General features: G+C 40.6%; 1 protein-coding gene across 1 annotated transcript in view; it reads right to left on the bottom strand.

The window, feature by feature from the left end:
* The window catches only part of LOC102858527 (UDP-N-acetylglucosamine/UDP-glucose/GDP-mannose transporter-like), a 53,489-nt gene extending 48,837 nt beyond the window's left edge, over positions 1-4,652 (bottom strand). Inside the window, exons 1-4 of the mRNA XM_006879748.1 lie at positions 4,411-4,652; positions 3,560-3,593; positions 3,373-3,459; positions 2,332-2,399 (exon numbers count right to left, since the gene is read on the bottom strand). Of these exons, the coding sequence (XP_006879810.1) occupies positions 2,332-2,399; positions 3,373-3,459; positions 3,560-3,593; positions 4,411-4,613 (392 nt within the window). The 5' untranslated portion in view covers positions 4,614-4,652. The remainder of the gene's footprint in view (positions 1-2,331; positions 2,400-3,372; positions 3,460-3,559; positions 3,594-4,410) is intronic.
* Between the last annotated feature and the right edge of the window lie 10,151 nt (positions 4,653-14,803).

Below are 14,803 nucleotides of genomic sequence, written 5' to 3'. Positions count from 1 at the left end.
AAACAGCATTTTAAAATAATGCTTTACTTCTATAATGTAAACTCCATGCTGATTAAATTCATATCTCTGCCTAGAAATAATTCCTACTTGAAGGCCTAAAAACATTGTTTTTCTAAATCTACAAGTGAGAAACATTAAACTAACTATAAAATGACTGAGACCAAACAGCTAATAGGACTGACCAATCATACCTACATTTTAAAAATTTTATTCAGCTAACTACACATACCAGACACTGTGAGCGTGTTAAGTCTATAACAGAAGTAGTTCTCTTTCTGTCTCCACTGGACTGTCTCCTCCAAAACCCCAAACAACTATGAAAATATTACCCCACGAAACATCCCTTGGTTTTTCTTTTACAGATGCAATTTTGTCTTCTAAATTCCGTATGTTTTTCTTGTGCTAATCAAAACTACAGACTCTTACAACACAGTCATTTCTGAATATACGTTCTCTGTCCTAGAAAATAATAAGATCTTTGTACACTTCCAAGTGCTTGACGAATAGCTGGCAATCTAAGATAGTGTTTCAGTGAGTGAATGCAAGTAGGGATGGAACAGCGAATGGAAAAGACTACGATCTACATTCTGCACACAAACTGCACTCTGCAGGAGCCTGCATTTCATTCTAAAAGTCTAATGAGAAGGAAGAGGATACTCTATGTCCAAGATAACTTTGACCTTAAAACTCTACCCCAGAGGTAGCATCTTTGTCAATGTCACTTTATTTGGCCTAAAAAAGAAGAAATAGCTCTAGGAAATCTCTCCATGCTGTTTTACAAGCATCCAGTGTGCTAGGGCACTCATTAGCTCTTGTGCCAGTGAAGAGCCAAGAGTTTGTTTCAAACGGTTCCTCTGTGAATTTTACAACCATCTATATATACTATACTCCTAAGTAAAGAAACTGGGACATTGTAAGAAATTAACAGGAATCCTGGTGGTCCAGTGGTTAAAGTTTCGAAGCTAACCAAGTGATTTGTGGTTTGAAACCACAACCAGCTCCATAGGTTACAGATGTCATAGTCTGCTTTCACAGATTTATAGCCTTAGAATCACTAGAAGGGCAATTCTGTTCTGTCTTACAGGGTATATGTCAGAACAGACTGTATGTCAATAATTTTGGAAGTTTTTTGGTGTGAGGGTAATAACAGGTGCCTTAGTAGTACAGTAGTTAAACCTTCAGCTGTTAAACAAAAGGTTGGTGGCTCAAATCCATATGCGAAAGATGTGGTAGCCTACTTCTATAAAGATCAGTCTTAGAAATTCTATGGGGCACGTTTCCTGTGTCCTAAAGGATCACCTGAGTTGGAACAAACACCACTGTAAAGGGTTTGATTGGGGGGAAAGGGGTGTAATAGATAATGCAAAAGCTGCTCACTGAAAGGTTGATGACTTGAGCCCTCCAGAATGGACAATGAGTGAAATCAACTCCACAGCACCCAACAACAACATGGTACTCTAGAATCTCTGGGTGGTACAACGTGAGCGCTCCACTACTAGCTGAAAGGTTGGCAATTCAAATCCCGTGCCCAGCAAGCATCTTGGACGGGCCAAGCAGTCCTCTTAAAAGGTCACAAGATGGAATACTGTACTCTGCACACAAGAGGTGGCAATGAGTTAGAACTGATTCAAATATCGCCAATAACAACCGCAGTTATAATACCAAGTTGAAAGATACTAATCTTACATGTATAATTCACGTTGAAGCTGATTTTAACAAAACAAAAGCACCAAATCTACAGCCATTAAGTTGATCCCAACTCCAACTCATGGTAACCCCTCCATTGGATTTCCCAGGTTGTAAATTTTAGCTAGAAAATACTGCAGAGAAGGATTTGAACTTTCCATGTTTTCATTTACTATGCCACCAAGGATCTTATTTAAACTAATTCATGTTAAAAGAAAAATTGCAAAGGCTCTCCCGCCTACCCTCTGATTTTCTTGTGTGGAATTTACTTAAAATACAGTATTTATTAATTTTACTAAAATAAATTTAATTCTAGAAGCCTAGCATATATACTTCATTACAGCAGGTCTAGAAAAACAAGGGAAAGCTCTTATTATATTATTTTATAGAATTCTGAGTCCACCCAAGCTAGGATTTTCTTCTATCAGTAGAGTGAGGGGGGAAAATCCCCTAAAACCGAACTTATCATTTTCTTCGTAAACAAAAGAGTTTAATCCAAAGTCTTACAAACAATCTTCATTATTTAATAATAGCAGTTCCCTTTTATTTTGTTCAGAATTAACAATATGCTAAATATCTGACATTCAAATACAAGTTAAAGAACACATTATATCAACCTCACTAATAAAATAAAGTTATCCATACTTCAGTTTCTTCGTGCTGAACAGTCCCGTGATTTGGTTCCCAAAATATAGTAGAGGTAGTGGAAACGTCTAGAAAATTTAAAAAGGGATAAAAAGGATAATAAAACTCAATAACAAATGCAGCTAAAACAAGGTCCTTTCAAGCAAACAGTTATGTCTATATGATCATATTTTTTCCCCTTTAATACAACAATTAGTTCCTATACACAATCTTGGCTCTCATCAACTGTTGAAACAGTATCAACTCCTCTTAGGCAAACAACGTTACTACAAGAGAAAGACAGGGAGTAAGGAAATCAAGAATGAATAAACAGAAATAAGAACAAGAACAAATCCTGTGGACAGAAACAAGATTTGCTTTACATATACTCTTTAGCCTATGTTTCTAATGTCAGCTGAAAAACAGAGGCATTTCATCTTCATGTAGAATCAAGCAGAGGCAGGCAGAAGAATATGGAAATAAACCCAAAGAATAACAATGAATGCAGGCAGGATCCAATGGCTAGATAGTTGTTGTTATGTGCCACTGAGTCACCTGCGACTCCTAGCGACCCTATGTACAACAACCCTAAACCCTGCTCTATCCCTTGCTGATCTTATTGTTTCTGACACACTTATTATCCTCATTACCCCAGTGACTGAATCAATCCATCTCATCAAGGGTCTTCCTCTCTTGCACTGTCCCTCCACCCTCCCAAGCATGACATCCCCCTCCAAAGACGGACCCTGCCTTGACACGTGGCTAGATTAAGAGGCCCATAAACTATAAACTGTTGTACTTTCAACAAGCATACATTAACTGGAAACAAAACCTGAGATTCCTAGTTTATTTTTCTCTTCATTTTAAAGAGAGTGGGACTTGGGGAAAAACGTATTGCCAGCTTTTAAATTCATTTTTATTCTTTCTAAAGTGCCCATTCTCAATCCCTTCATGGGTTTTATTTTTTTAGTCAAGACTGTAATTTTTAAGGATGCAAGGAATGGATGGAAATAGTGGTGGTTTGTTTTTCATAGTGTCTCCCATACTTTTTTTTTTTTTTACCTTTCGAGGTACATTTCTGTCAAAGTCCGGAAACTTGACTACTCTGAGCGCCTTTCCCACCGAGAGAACAGCCACTGTGGCCACCATCTGTAAACAGAGAACACAGATTCACTGTTCCACATATAAAGGCACACACATACAAGCCCCAACAACATAAACCACGTAATGCTGAAGACTCCCAACTAACCTGGCCAAGTCCAACACATAGTGAGGAGGGAAATCTACAAAAACAAGAAAGAAATGAAGAAAAGAGTCAGCAAAACCCAAAAGCAGTCCTGTGCAGCCTTTTCAAATCAGCAGCCTTATGTTTTCATAGCATCCACAATACTGCTTGCTGCTTAGCCCAAAGATCTGGGGAGAGAAAAAAATCCCTGCCCCTTGGCAGGCAACCCCGCTGATTTTGTAGCCCTGGGCAGCCACTAGTCTCATCTTGTCTGGTTTTAACAGTTTCAAAAGATTGCCAGCAAGTCTTCAAAGAAGGTGAAACCTAGATCTTGTCAATGGTTTCACACCTTTCAAACACAAATAGTTCTGTCTCTGGGTCTCAGTGACAACAACCGAGTAACTGTAAATGGAAGTGCACATCCTCAAGGTTGACAGCGAACCAGGGGAACCACTGAAACCCAAATCTCATCTGGGAAAATGGAAAGCAATCCTCATCCTCTTCCCTGCCTTGCATGCACAGGGGCTAGGAAAGTCACTGAGCAACTTTATTCCAGCACTCCGAATGGCAAGAGTGTTAAGGGCGCTGCAAAAAAAAGAAACAGAGCGAGCTCTGCACGAACGCGTCCCCGAAGGCGCTCGAGGAGCCGGACCTCAGCCCCAGCTGCAGCCGCTGCTCGAGGAGCGAACCCGGCTCCGCCGCCCCAGCTGCCCCGACCCCGCTCCGCTCCGGTCCGCGCGCGTCCGCCGCCCGCCCTCCCCCCGCTCCAGCCCAACTTTGTTCATCTTTAACTTTGGCAGCCAAAGTCCACCGGGCCGGCGCCCGCGCATCCGCCTCCCGCGCCGCCTCCGCGGCCTCGGCCGCCGCCGCCCTACCTGTAATTAGTGAGCACGCTCTTGTTCACCACCACGATGAGGAAGGAGCTCACGCCGTAAAAGCCCGCGGCCAAAAGCTTCAGGAACACCGTCAGCGTTTCGGCCGGCGCCATCCCCAGCTCCTTCTCATCTCTGTGTGTGGAGCCTTTCGCGGGGGCTTCTCCTTTAACCCGAGCATGCTGACGTCTATGAACTTCCGCCATGGCTGCGGCGGCGGCCTGTGAGGAGCGGCGGGCGGGCCTGGCGGAGGGGCCGAGCGGCGCGGGGCCTGGGGCAGCAGCTCCCGCAAGACTTGAGGTGCTGCGACCGGGGAACCGAGCCGGCTGAGCGCTGCCTGCCTCTGCTCCCCGCACGGCCGCTGCCTGTCCCCGCCCAGGGGCAGGGACGGCGGGGTTCACACCCCGGGAGGAGAGGCTCGGGCATTGTGCAACATGAGATCAGAGGTTAGGGACCGTGCTGGGCTTGGCCTGGCCAGGAGCAGGAGACGGCCTGAAGAAGGGGGAGAGGGGCTGGGCTACGACCCTGGCCGGTGCAGAGAAGGAAAAGAACAAGAAGGAGGAGACATTCGGGGTGCTTCAGAGCAGGAACAGGCAAGCCTATGCGCGTGCACGCGCCGATGCACCCAAGGGACGAGAACCTTGGAGAAGGGGGTGGGGAAGAGGGAAATACGGCGGCCCGTATTCTCCAGATGACTGCCGCAAACATATTCTTCAGATAACTGCCTCAAGAAAAATGCTGCCTTTCCACCTGCTAACAGGTGACTGAGTAGTTAACAAGCTATGTTTCATCTGGACTTATTTCAGATTCTCTTTTGGTCTGAGGTGTAGGCTGACGATTGGAGCACTTCAGAAATATCGAATGTGGATGAATACTAGCATGAAAAGCAAGTTAACTGATAGGGATAAAGAGCAAGCTGTTTTACAATTTCACATTTAAAAAGCAAAACAAAACCTAGAGTTGAAATTGTAGGATTTCTACAACTGTCCATGGGCTAGTTTGTGCCTTGGGGCCAGTTAGTAGACCTCTCTGGGTATGGATCCTCCTTTCCGTAGACGTTAAGCTAGCACAGAAGTTGTTGTTTGGTGCCATTGAGTGGAGTATGAAGCTTCATGGTTCTTACCTCTAAGGAGTGCTCTGGCTGAATTTTATCCAAGATACCTGTCTGTTCTTCTGGCAGTCCAAGAGGTTTTTCTCCAGCAGTCCCTTACTGTGCGTCTGAGAGCTGGGATGGGTAGGGGCGAAACCACAGGGTTGCACAGTTTGGTGGCTGGAGTGAGGAGGTAAAGGAAAAAGAAGGGATCCCAGTGAAAAGACAAGGTAATGATGGGCAAAGTCCAATGGTGATTAATTTTATAAAACATAATGCATGAGAATGATTGTATGAAAGGCAATGTATATAAACTTTGTAAGCAAAAAAAATTAAAAAATGTAAAATAGAATATATATGAATGTATGAATACAATGTAAAGAAAATGTATAAAATACAATGTATATGAAAGGAATAGAATGTAAAGGAATTATATTAAAACTAATAAAAATACTTTTTCAAAAACATGTATGAATGAGAATGATTGTGAAACACATTATGAATGAGAAATAGTGTAAAATAATATATAAGAACATTGTAAGCAAACCAATAAAAAAAATTTAAAACCAAAAAGGATGAAAGGAGAAGAATTGATGCCTTTGAGTTGTGTTGGAGAAGAGCACAGAAATAGTTTTCTGTAAATAGTTGTTAGGTGCTGTCAGGCCCACTATGACTGATAGTGACTGATTGACCCAATACACTGGAGATCAAAGCCTTACCCTGTTCTGTGCCATTTTAGCAATCTCCACCAGGCCTGAGGTAGATTAAAATCCTTCAGGTGGCTTGAGCTACTGGAGCCTCCCTCCACTCTGGAAGTCGGCTGGCTGACTGGTGGGATGGGCATCTCCATAGCGGCTCACCTTTGGTGGCAGTCAAGTCAAGGGAAGTTTCTGGGGTCCTTTTTGCTGTGTGTTACTGCTCTTTCTTGCCCTTCAAAAGTAGGTGGGTGGCCCAGAGTCTTAAACTAAGGGGAAGTAAGAGCAGATCCTGCGGAACTTGCTCCAGGTGGTAGATTAAAATCCTGTAGGGCCCTGGGGCCTGCGGCTATGAGTCGCCTACAACTGGACGGCACTTAACAGAGAGAGACCAGGTGGCCTGTTGGAAGGAAAGTGATGCGACCAAGCCACACAGATGGGTGACTTTAATCCGTAGCCCTAAGGCGTGTCTTTAATTGTTTTTGATGAAACATTCTTCTAGGTCGTATAGCCCTGGTGTGTCCACTTGCTGTGAAGCTGAACACTGTGACACTGAATGGTCAAATGTGATAATGGTTACCCATGGTGGACAGTGTTTGGTGGCACTCCCCGGCTAAAACAAGCTTGGAAGCAGGAGTGGCATCAACTTCCATAAATAGCTTGCCTCAGGGAAAGCCTACAAACATGGAGAAAGGATGGAAATCCTGCAACTGTCAAGGACTTTTCCTTCATAGGGTTGCTGTGAGTCGCCTGTGACTCTATGGCACTTAACAACAATGGCCAGGCTTGAAACCATTGTTGCAGTCACTGAATCAATCCATCTCTTTGACATTCGCTCTTTCTTTGTTGACTTCCTACTTTTACAAGTATGCTGTCTTTTTACCAAGGGCTGACAACATGCCCAAAATATTTGAGACAAATTTTGTCAATAGTAGCCATTATTAGTGGCCAGAAGCTTTGCTACAATCCCAAAGGCCTCCTAATCGGTGATTGAAATCCACCTCTGCACAGAAGAAAAATGGACATTCTCTTTCTGTGTGATTTACTTCCTTTGAAAACCCACTGGAGGGTCAGCTATGAGAAGGTTCTAAGTGCATGGCACACAACTACAACAACAAACAACAAATAACAGGAGCAAATCATTATTGTCAGCTTAAACAAAGAAATGGCATCATACCCAATTTTAGTGACAAAAGCTTTTGTGTTATCATTCCTGGGTGCTGAAACCACAAGTGCATCTTCTAAGGTGCACTGTACATTCCCCCCCTAACTGCAGCTCCACCACCCATGTCTGTTAGTTTGTCCTGTTGTACTGGCTTGAATGCTACTATGAGAATACTATCAGTATATTTCAAATATGAGCAAGTTTGAAACTTGGAAGGTTTTACTGTTGCTTTCAAACTGACAGTAGGAAGAATGGCACGGTAGGCTGCTTCCAGAAATTAGCCATGGAGAGCATGGATTTCAACACATTATCTTTCTGACTCACTTGCTTGGGAAATGTCATCAGAAAGGATCAACATGCTGGAGGAAGACATCACGTTTGGTGTGGTAGAGGACCAATGAGTGAAAGAGCGGTATTAATAATTTAGGATAAATCAGACATTCAAACAGTTGTAATGTTGACATGTACCTCCAGCCGGCAAAACTGGTTGGACTGCAAGCATTTGCTTTGTTCTAGAATTCTCCTACTTCAATTTCTCTATAGTTATGTAAAGTACCTTAATTATCTGTTTTCCAGGAGGGGAATTGCATCTTTTCTGAATTAGCATTCATTTTTTTTAAACTTTTTCTCAGTTATGTGTACATTGTACCTTAGGTTGTCTGTTTACCAGGAAAGAAACTGTATCCTTCCTAAATTTGTATTTAACTTTTGAAACAGTATTTTTCTTAGTTATGTGTAATCTGCATCATAAGTTATTTACTACTAACTGTATATAGACTTTCTTTCAATCTAAAAATCCTGAAGCTTTGAACCTAGCTATAGTAATAGAATAATACGTTAAATAGATTAATACCTAACCCAAGTATAACTTTGACTAAGAAACAGGTTTTGTTTTGGTTTGGTTTTTTAAATGAAAGTTTATAAAGAACTTGGATTTCTTTTCATTCATTGTTACACATTTTCCTCCCTGCCCCCACCCAGTTTGCTTTTTTTTTTTTAATTCTTTCATTGTTTTATAGTACCCCCACCAGACCACTTTACTATTCAGCTCTTATTCTGAACTCTTGTCATGCCAATAATACCTAATCACATATTCCTTTTATACAGTCCTCTCCCTTGTCTGTTTCAATGCCATGTACGTTATTTATCCCCTCTTTTCTTAGTTTTCCCCCAATCTCCTTTGTCAGTCCTGTTTTATAACAGTAGCGTTATGCAATATTTGTCTTTTTGTGACTGAGATATTTCACTCAGCATTATGTCCTCCGGGGTCACCCATTTTGTATAATATTTCTTGAGTTCTTTGTTTTTCAGTGATGCATATTATTCCATTATGTGAATATACCTCACCTTCTCTATCCATTTGTTTGTTGTTGGGGACTTGTGTTGTTTCCAGCTCTTCATTATTGTGAACAAAGCAGCAATAAACATGGTGTGCATATATCTGCTTGAGTGGCATTTCTAGTTTCTTTAGGGTATATTCCCAATAGTGGAATTACTGGGTCAAATGGTATTTCTATTTACAATTTTTTTGAGAAAGTGCCATACTGCTTTCCACAGTGGTTACACCATTTTACACTCACACCAACAGTGAATAAGGATTCCAGTTTCTCCACAACCTCACCAGCATTTGCTGTTTGCTGCTCTGTTGAATTTTGCTATTCTTACTGGGGTGAGATAATATCTCATTGCTGTTTTGATTAGCATCTCTCTTAGAGCTAGGGATTTTGAACTTTTCTTCATGTGTTTGTTGTTCACCATCTGAATGTCTTCCTTGGTGAAGTGTCTTTTCATATCCTGTGCCCATTTTGTGATTGAGTTGTTTACCTTTTATCTTGTTGTGTTGCTCAAGTATTCTATAAATTCTAGATATAAGTCCCTATCAGATGTGTCATTGCCAAATATTCTTTCCCAATCTGTGGCTTTCCTTTTTACCCTGTTGGAAAAGGTTTTGGATGTGCATAGGGATTTGATTCTTAGAAGTTACCATTCATCTATTTTATCCTCTCCTGGTTATAGGTTTCTCAGGATGCTTGGAAAACTAAGGGAGTTGTTTTTGCTCTTCCAGAACTGTAATAAAGTACTTTGGATCCTTATGTTTTATAGGCAAATGACTACAGTAAGAGACTCTTGTGTTCACTAACATGAAGGCAAAGAAGACCTTCAGTGAGACAGATTAGCAAAACAGACTTAAACTCCAACAACAGACTTAAAATATGTGAGCTAATTGTTTTGGTTGTAAATAAGGACATCATGAGTCATTCAACTGGAAGATAACTTTATCTGTATTATTTAAGCTGCAACCAATTCGAACTATACCTAGTTTCCTGAAGAACCATGTGGGTTCATACTTCCATGCTTTTGCCACCATTACACCCTCTCTCTCAAAATGCTTTTTTGCCTCCCTCCCCTCTTGTATATTCCTGAGGAACTCTTAGTCTTTCTTCAGTATTTAGGAAAAACATGACCTCATCTCTAAGCAGCCTTCTTTTATGATACTTTTTACGGGCTTTTACAAATTCCTCATTTCTCTTGAGTCCCTCCCAACCTATCTTTGTAGACCTGTTTTATTGTTGTATGCCTTTGAATTGACCTCTGCTCATAGCTGATTTTCCATCAGGTTTTCAGAGGCAGTAAATTGCACAGGAGAAGACAGTCTTTTTTTCCCTTCCTTTTTTAATTTATTATTAATTTCAATGAAAATTTACAGACTTTGGATTTCCATTCATTCATTGTTGCACGTTTTTCCCCTCCCAACTCTCCCCCCCACCACGCCCAGTAAAAAGTAAAAAAAATTCTTTCATTGATTTACAATACCTCCCCCCAGGTCCACTCCACTTTGCAACCTTTGCTCTGGACTCCTATCATGACAAAAATGCCTAATCACATATTCCTTTTAAACAGTTTTCTCCCTCTTCTGTTTCAATGTATTATACAGTATTGAACCTGTCTTTCTCGGTCTCCCCCCAACTCCGAGGTCAGTCCTGTTTTACAACAGAGGCACCATGCAGTATTTGTCCTTTTGTGACAGAGATACTTCACTTAACATAATGTCCTCCAGGGTCACCCATTTTGAATAATATTGCATGAGTTTCTTGTTTTTCAATGCAGCATAGTATTCCATTGTGTGAATATACCACAGCTTCTCTCGCCATTCATTTGTTGATGGGCACTTAGGTTGTTTCCAACTCCTTGCTATTGTGAACAAAGTTGTGATAAACATGGGTGTGCATATATCTGCTTGGATGGTCTCTTTGGGATATATCCCCAGAATTGCTGGGTCAAATAGTATCACTACTTGCAACTTTTTGAGAAAGTATCACACCGCCTTCCACAGTGGTTGTACCATTTTACACTCCCACCAACAGTGAATAAGGGTTCCAGTTTCTCCATGACCTCGCCAGCGTTTGTTGCTTTCTGTTCTGTTAAATTTTGCTATTCTTACTGGGGTGAGATGATACCTCATAGTTGTTTTGAGTGGTCAGTCTTGAAATGCACCTTTCTGGATTTTATACCATTCACCTCTGAAGTAGAAATGCTAATCAGCAGAGGACCAAACTGGAATGAACCAGTTTGAAGCCCTGGTATGAACAGATTTGTGAGAGTTTGGAAAATCTCCTATGAAGTGTATAAGAGGTCAATAGAGGTTAAATAGAAAGGTTGTTGTAGGCTCAGAGAACAGGGTTCAAGTTAAATAAAATGAATCTGCATCAATATACTTGGCTCAATCATATTGGAAACCCACTAGACCAACATTTCTCAAAATGTGTCTCACTGACTACTCAGGTCAGAAACACCAGTGGACCCTACTAAAATAATACTTTCTTGGTCTCACAAATCTCAGGGTTATTAAATAAAAATGTCTGGAATGGGCTCAAGAAACCTACATGTTTAGGAATCTTAAACCTGCACTTTCAAGTTTGGGATGTATTGTTCTAAATTAGTAGATCTCAAAGTGTGACCTCTAGGGTGATGTTAAGCAATATGCATTTCATCAAGCCCTCCAAGAAATGCTCATTCCAACGGAACAAAGCGACAATGTATCATTTAAGATCAAGAAAGATATGTGTCAGGGTTGTATCCTTCTACCATACCTTTTCAATCTCTACAATTAGTAATTCATGCAAGAATCTAGACTACAGGAAGAAGAATATGGCATCAGCATTGGAAGAACAGTCATCAATAACCACTGATATGAAATTGCATATCTACTTCAATTGCAGAAAATGAAGAAACATTCTTGCTGAAGCCCAAAGACTATAGTCTTCAGTATAGATTACAATTAAACTTATTGTCGTTGTTAGGTGCTATTGAGTCGACCATGATTCATAGCAACCCTATGAACAATGGATCTGAACCTTGCATACATTCCCCTTGCTGTCCTCATCATCTCTGATGTACTTAATCCCATTGTTACAGCCACTATGTCAAGCCAACTATTTGAGGGTTCTCCTCTCTTTTGCTTACCCTCCACCTTTCCAGCATAGTGTTACTTTCCAAGGACTAACAACATGCCCAAATTTTTGCGACACTAAGTCTTAAGCTCAAGGAACTGAAGAACAAATTCAAACCTCGAGTTGCTATAATCAAGGATGCTTTAGGCAGAATATTAAATGATCCAGGAAGTAGTAAAAGAAGATGGAAAGAATATACTGAGTCACCATATTGAAAAGAATTTGCAGACACAGAAGAATTTAATGAAACAACATATGAGCAAGAGCCTATGGTGATGAAAGAAGTTCAAGCTGCTTTGAATGAAGTAGCAAAAAGCAAGGCCCCAGGAATAGATGGTATACCAATTGATGTCTTCCAGCTAACATCATGCTTGGGAGGGTGGAGGGCAGGCGCAGGAAGGGAAGACCCTCTATGAGGTAGATTGATTCAGTGACTGGGATAATCGGGGTGGGACGCCATGCTTGGGAGGGTGGAGGGACAGTGCAGGAGAGGAAGACCCTCGATGAGATTGATTGATTCAGTGACTGGGGTAATTGGGGTAAGTGTGTCAGAGACAGTGCGATTGACACAGGACAGAGCAGGGTTTAGGACTGTTGTACATAGGGTCGCTATGAGTCGCAAGTGTCTCGACGGCACATAACAACAACAACATTTCACCATCCTTGCCTTTAAAGAGCACCCTGGCTGCACTTTCTCCAAGGTGGTTGTTGTTGTTATGTGTTGTCAAGCCATCTGCAACTCATAGTGACCCTATGTACAACCAACCCTAAACTCTGCCCTATTCTGTGCCTGAAGCGTCAGAATCCTTGCCTCCAAGGAATAGCCCAGCTTCACATTCTATAGGACAAACCTATTAGTTTTCTTAGAAGTCCAAGGTAGATTTGTTTATTCTTTTGTCAGTCTGTAGGATATTCAATATTCTTATCCAACATCACAACTCAAACGCATTGATTGTTCTATCTTCCTTAGTCATTGTTTAACTTTCAATTGCATAGCAAATAAATGAGAAGATGATTGCTTGAATCAGATGCAACTTAGTCTTTAAGCTGTCATTGCTTCTTAATACGTTGCAGAGGTCCCTGACAGCAATTTTACACAATTTGATACATTTTTAAAGTTCTTGATTGTTGGTGCCAAGAGTATTGACTGTAGATTCAAGCAAGATGTAATCATTGACAATTTCAATCTTTCCTCCATCTATCATGATCTAGTGGCCCAGTATTGAATACTTTTGTTTTCTTGATGTTGAGATGTTAATCCATATTGAAAGCTGTAGTCTTTGATATTCTGCAGGAAGCATTTCAAGTTCTTTTTGCTTTCTGCAAGCAGGGTTGTGTCATCTGTTTAACATATGTTGTTGATGAGTCTTTCTCTATTTCTCATGCCACTTTTTCTCCATAGCCTCTCGGAGGGTTTGCTTGACATACAGATTGAACAGATCTTTATAAATGGACCAATAAGCAGTATCAAGTCAGATGAAGCTAAGCTTGAAGGTGTCAATAATAACATTTCATTTGAATTCACAGTCAACACTCAAAGAAGCAACAATCAAGAAATCAATGTATTGCATTGAGTAAATATGCTGCCAACGACCTTTTTTTTTAAATGTTAGAGAGCGAAGACGTCAGCTTGAGTAATAGTCCACTGATTCAAACTGTAATATTTTTCAATTTACTCCATATACATCTAAAAGTTAGACAGTGTATAAGGAAGATCAAAGAAGAACTAATGTCTTAGAATTGGGATGTTGGTGAACAGTGATGAATATCTCATGGACTGTTAGAAAAACAGAAAAATCTGTCTTGAAAGAAGTGAAACCACAATGCACTTTAGAGACACTGATGGTCAAGCTTTGTTCACATACTTTGGGTGTGATATCAGGAAGTCCTTAGAAAAAAACCTCAATCATACATGGGACAGTAGAAAATTGCCAAAAGAACAGAAGACTCAATTACTGTATCAATAGATAGAAATAGTGATTGCAGCAATGGGCTTGAGCATGGTAGAGAGGATGAGGATGGCACAGGATAGGGCAGAGTTTTGATTTGTTGTTCATAAGGTTGTTATGAGTTGTCATCCACTTGATGGCACCTAACAACAACAGCATATGCACATGAACTTGAATGATGAATAAGGAAGACTGATGCATTTGAATTTTGCTTTTGGCAAAGAATGTGGTATATCCAATGGGCTGCCAAAAGGAAAAATTTCTCTTGAGAAAAGTGCAACCCAATTGCTGCTTACAAGGAATGATGATGAGCCTTGTCTCACATAGCTGGGGAATCTTTAACAAATAATAAGGGGCCACCCACTGGTAAAGGATACCATGCTTTAAAATGTACAGGGTCAGCACAAAAGAAGAGGACTCTCAAGGACACAGTGGCTATCATAGCTCAGTGGAGATTGTGAACATGACATAAGATCTGGCAAAATTTAGAGTGATTGTAAGAGAGTGTGTTAATTGGAGTCAAATTAGCATCACCAAATAACAACAGTTTGAGAAAAGATGAGAAGATTTTTCATGTAGGACCCTTGTCAGTCTTATGCACTATTACATCTTCAGCACCAGGCAAAGTACTTGTTAGACTACATAATACTCCCAATGAAAGAATGAAAAAAAAAATCTGGAAGAGGTAATGAGGAATATCAGTGGTAGGGATGATAGAGTTGGTGTATGACTTAAGAGTTTCTAAAAATTTTACCATGTCAAAGAGAGAGGGGGAAAAGAACAAGCACAACAAAACTAACATTAGATTTTCTTATTTTTTTTTAGAAAAGCAATGATTACTATGTAATATTTTCAGTTCATTTCCTGCTTGTAGTTGTGCCATCAATTAAATATCTAATTATCCACTTTACTTTTACCATAATCGTGTAAGGTTTTTATAAGCTATTTGGATGGTGAAGAGATTGAGATTGTACACAGCTTTAGTTTGCTTGGCTCCACAGTCAACACTCTTGGCACCAGTAGCCAGGAAATTAAAAGGTGCATTG

Source organism: Elephantulus edwardii, unplaced genomic scaffold (genome assembly GCF_000299155.1).
Source record: "Elephantulus edwardii isolate Elephantulus edwardi_28Jun2011 unplaced genomic scaffold, EleEdw1.0 scaffold00005, whole genome shotgun sequence".
NCBI lineage: Eukaryota > Metazoa > Chordata > Mammalia > Macroscelidea > Macroscelididae > Elephantulus > Elephantulus edwardii.
The sequence above is the reverse complement of the archived record's forward strand: the minus strand, read 5'-3'. Positions and strand labels throughout refer to the sequence as shown.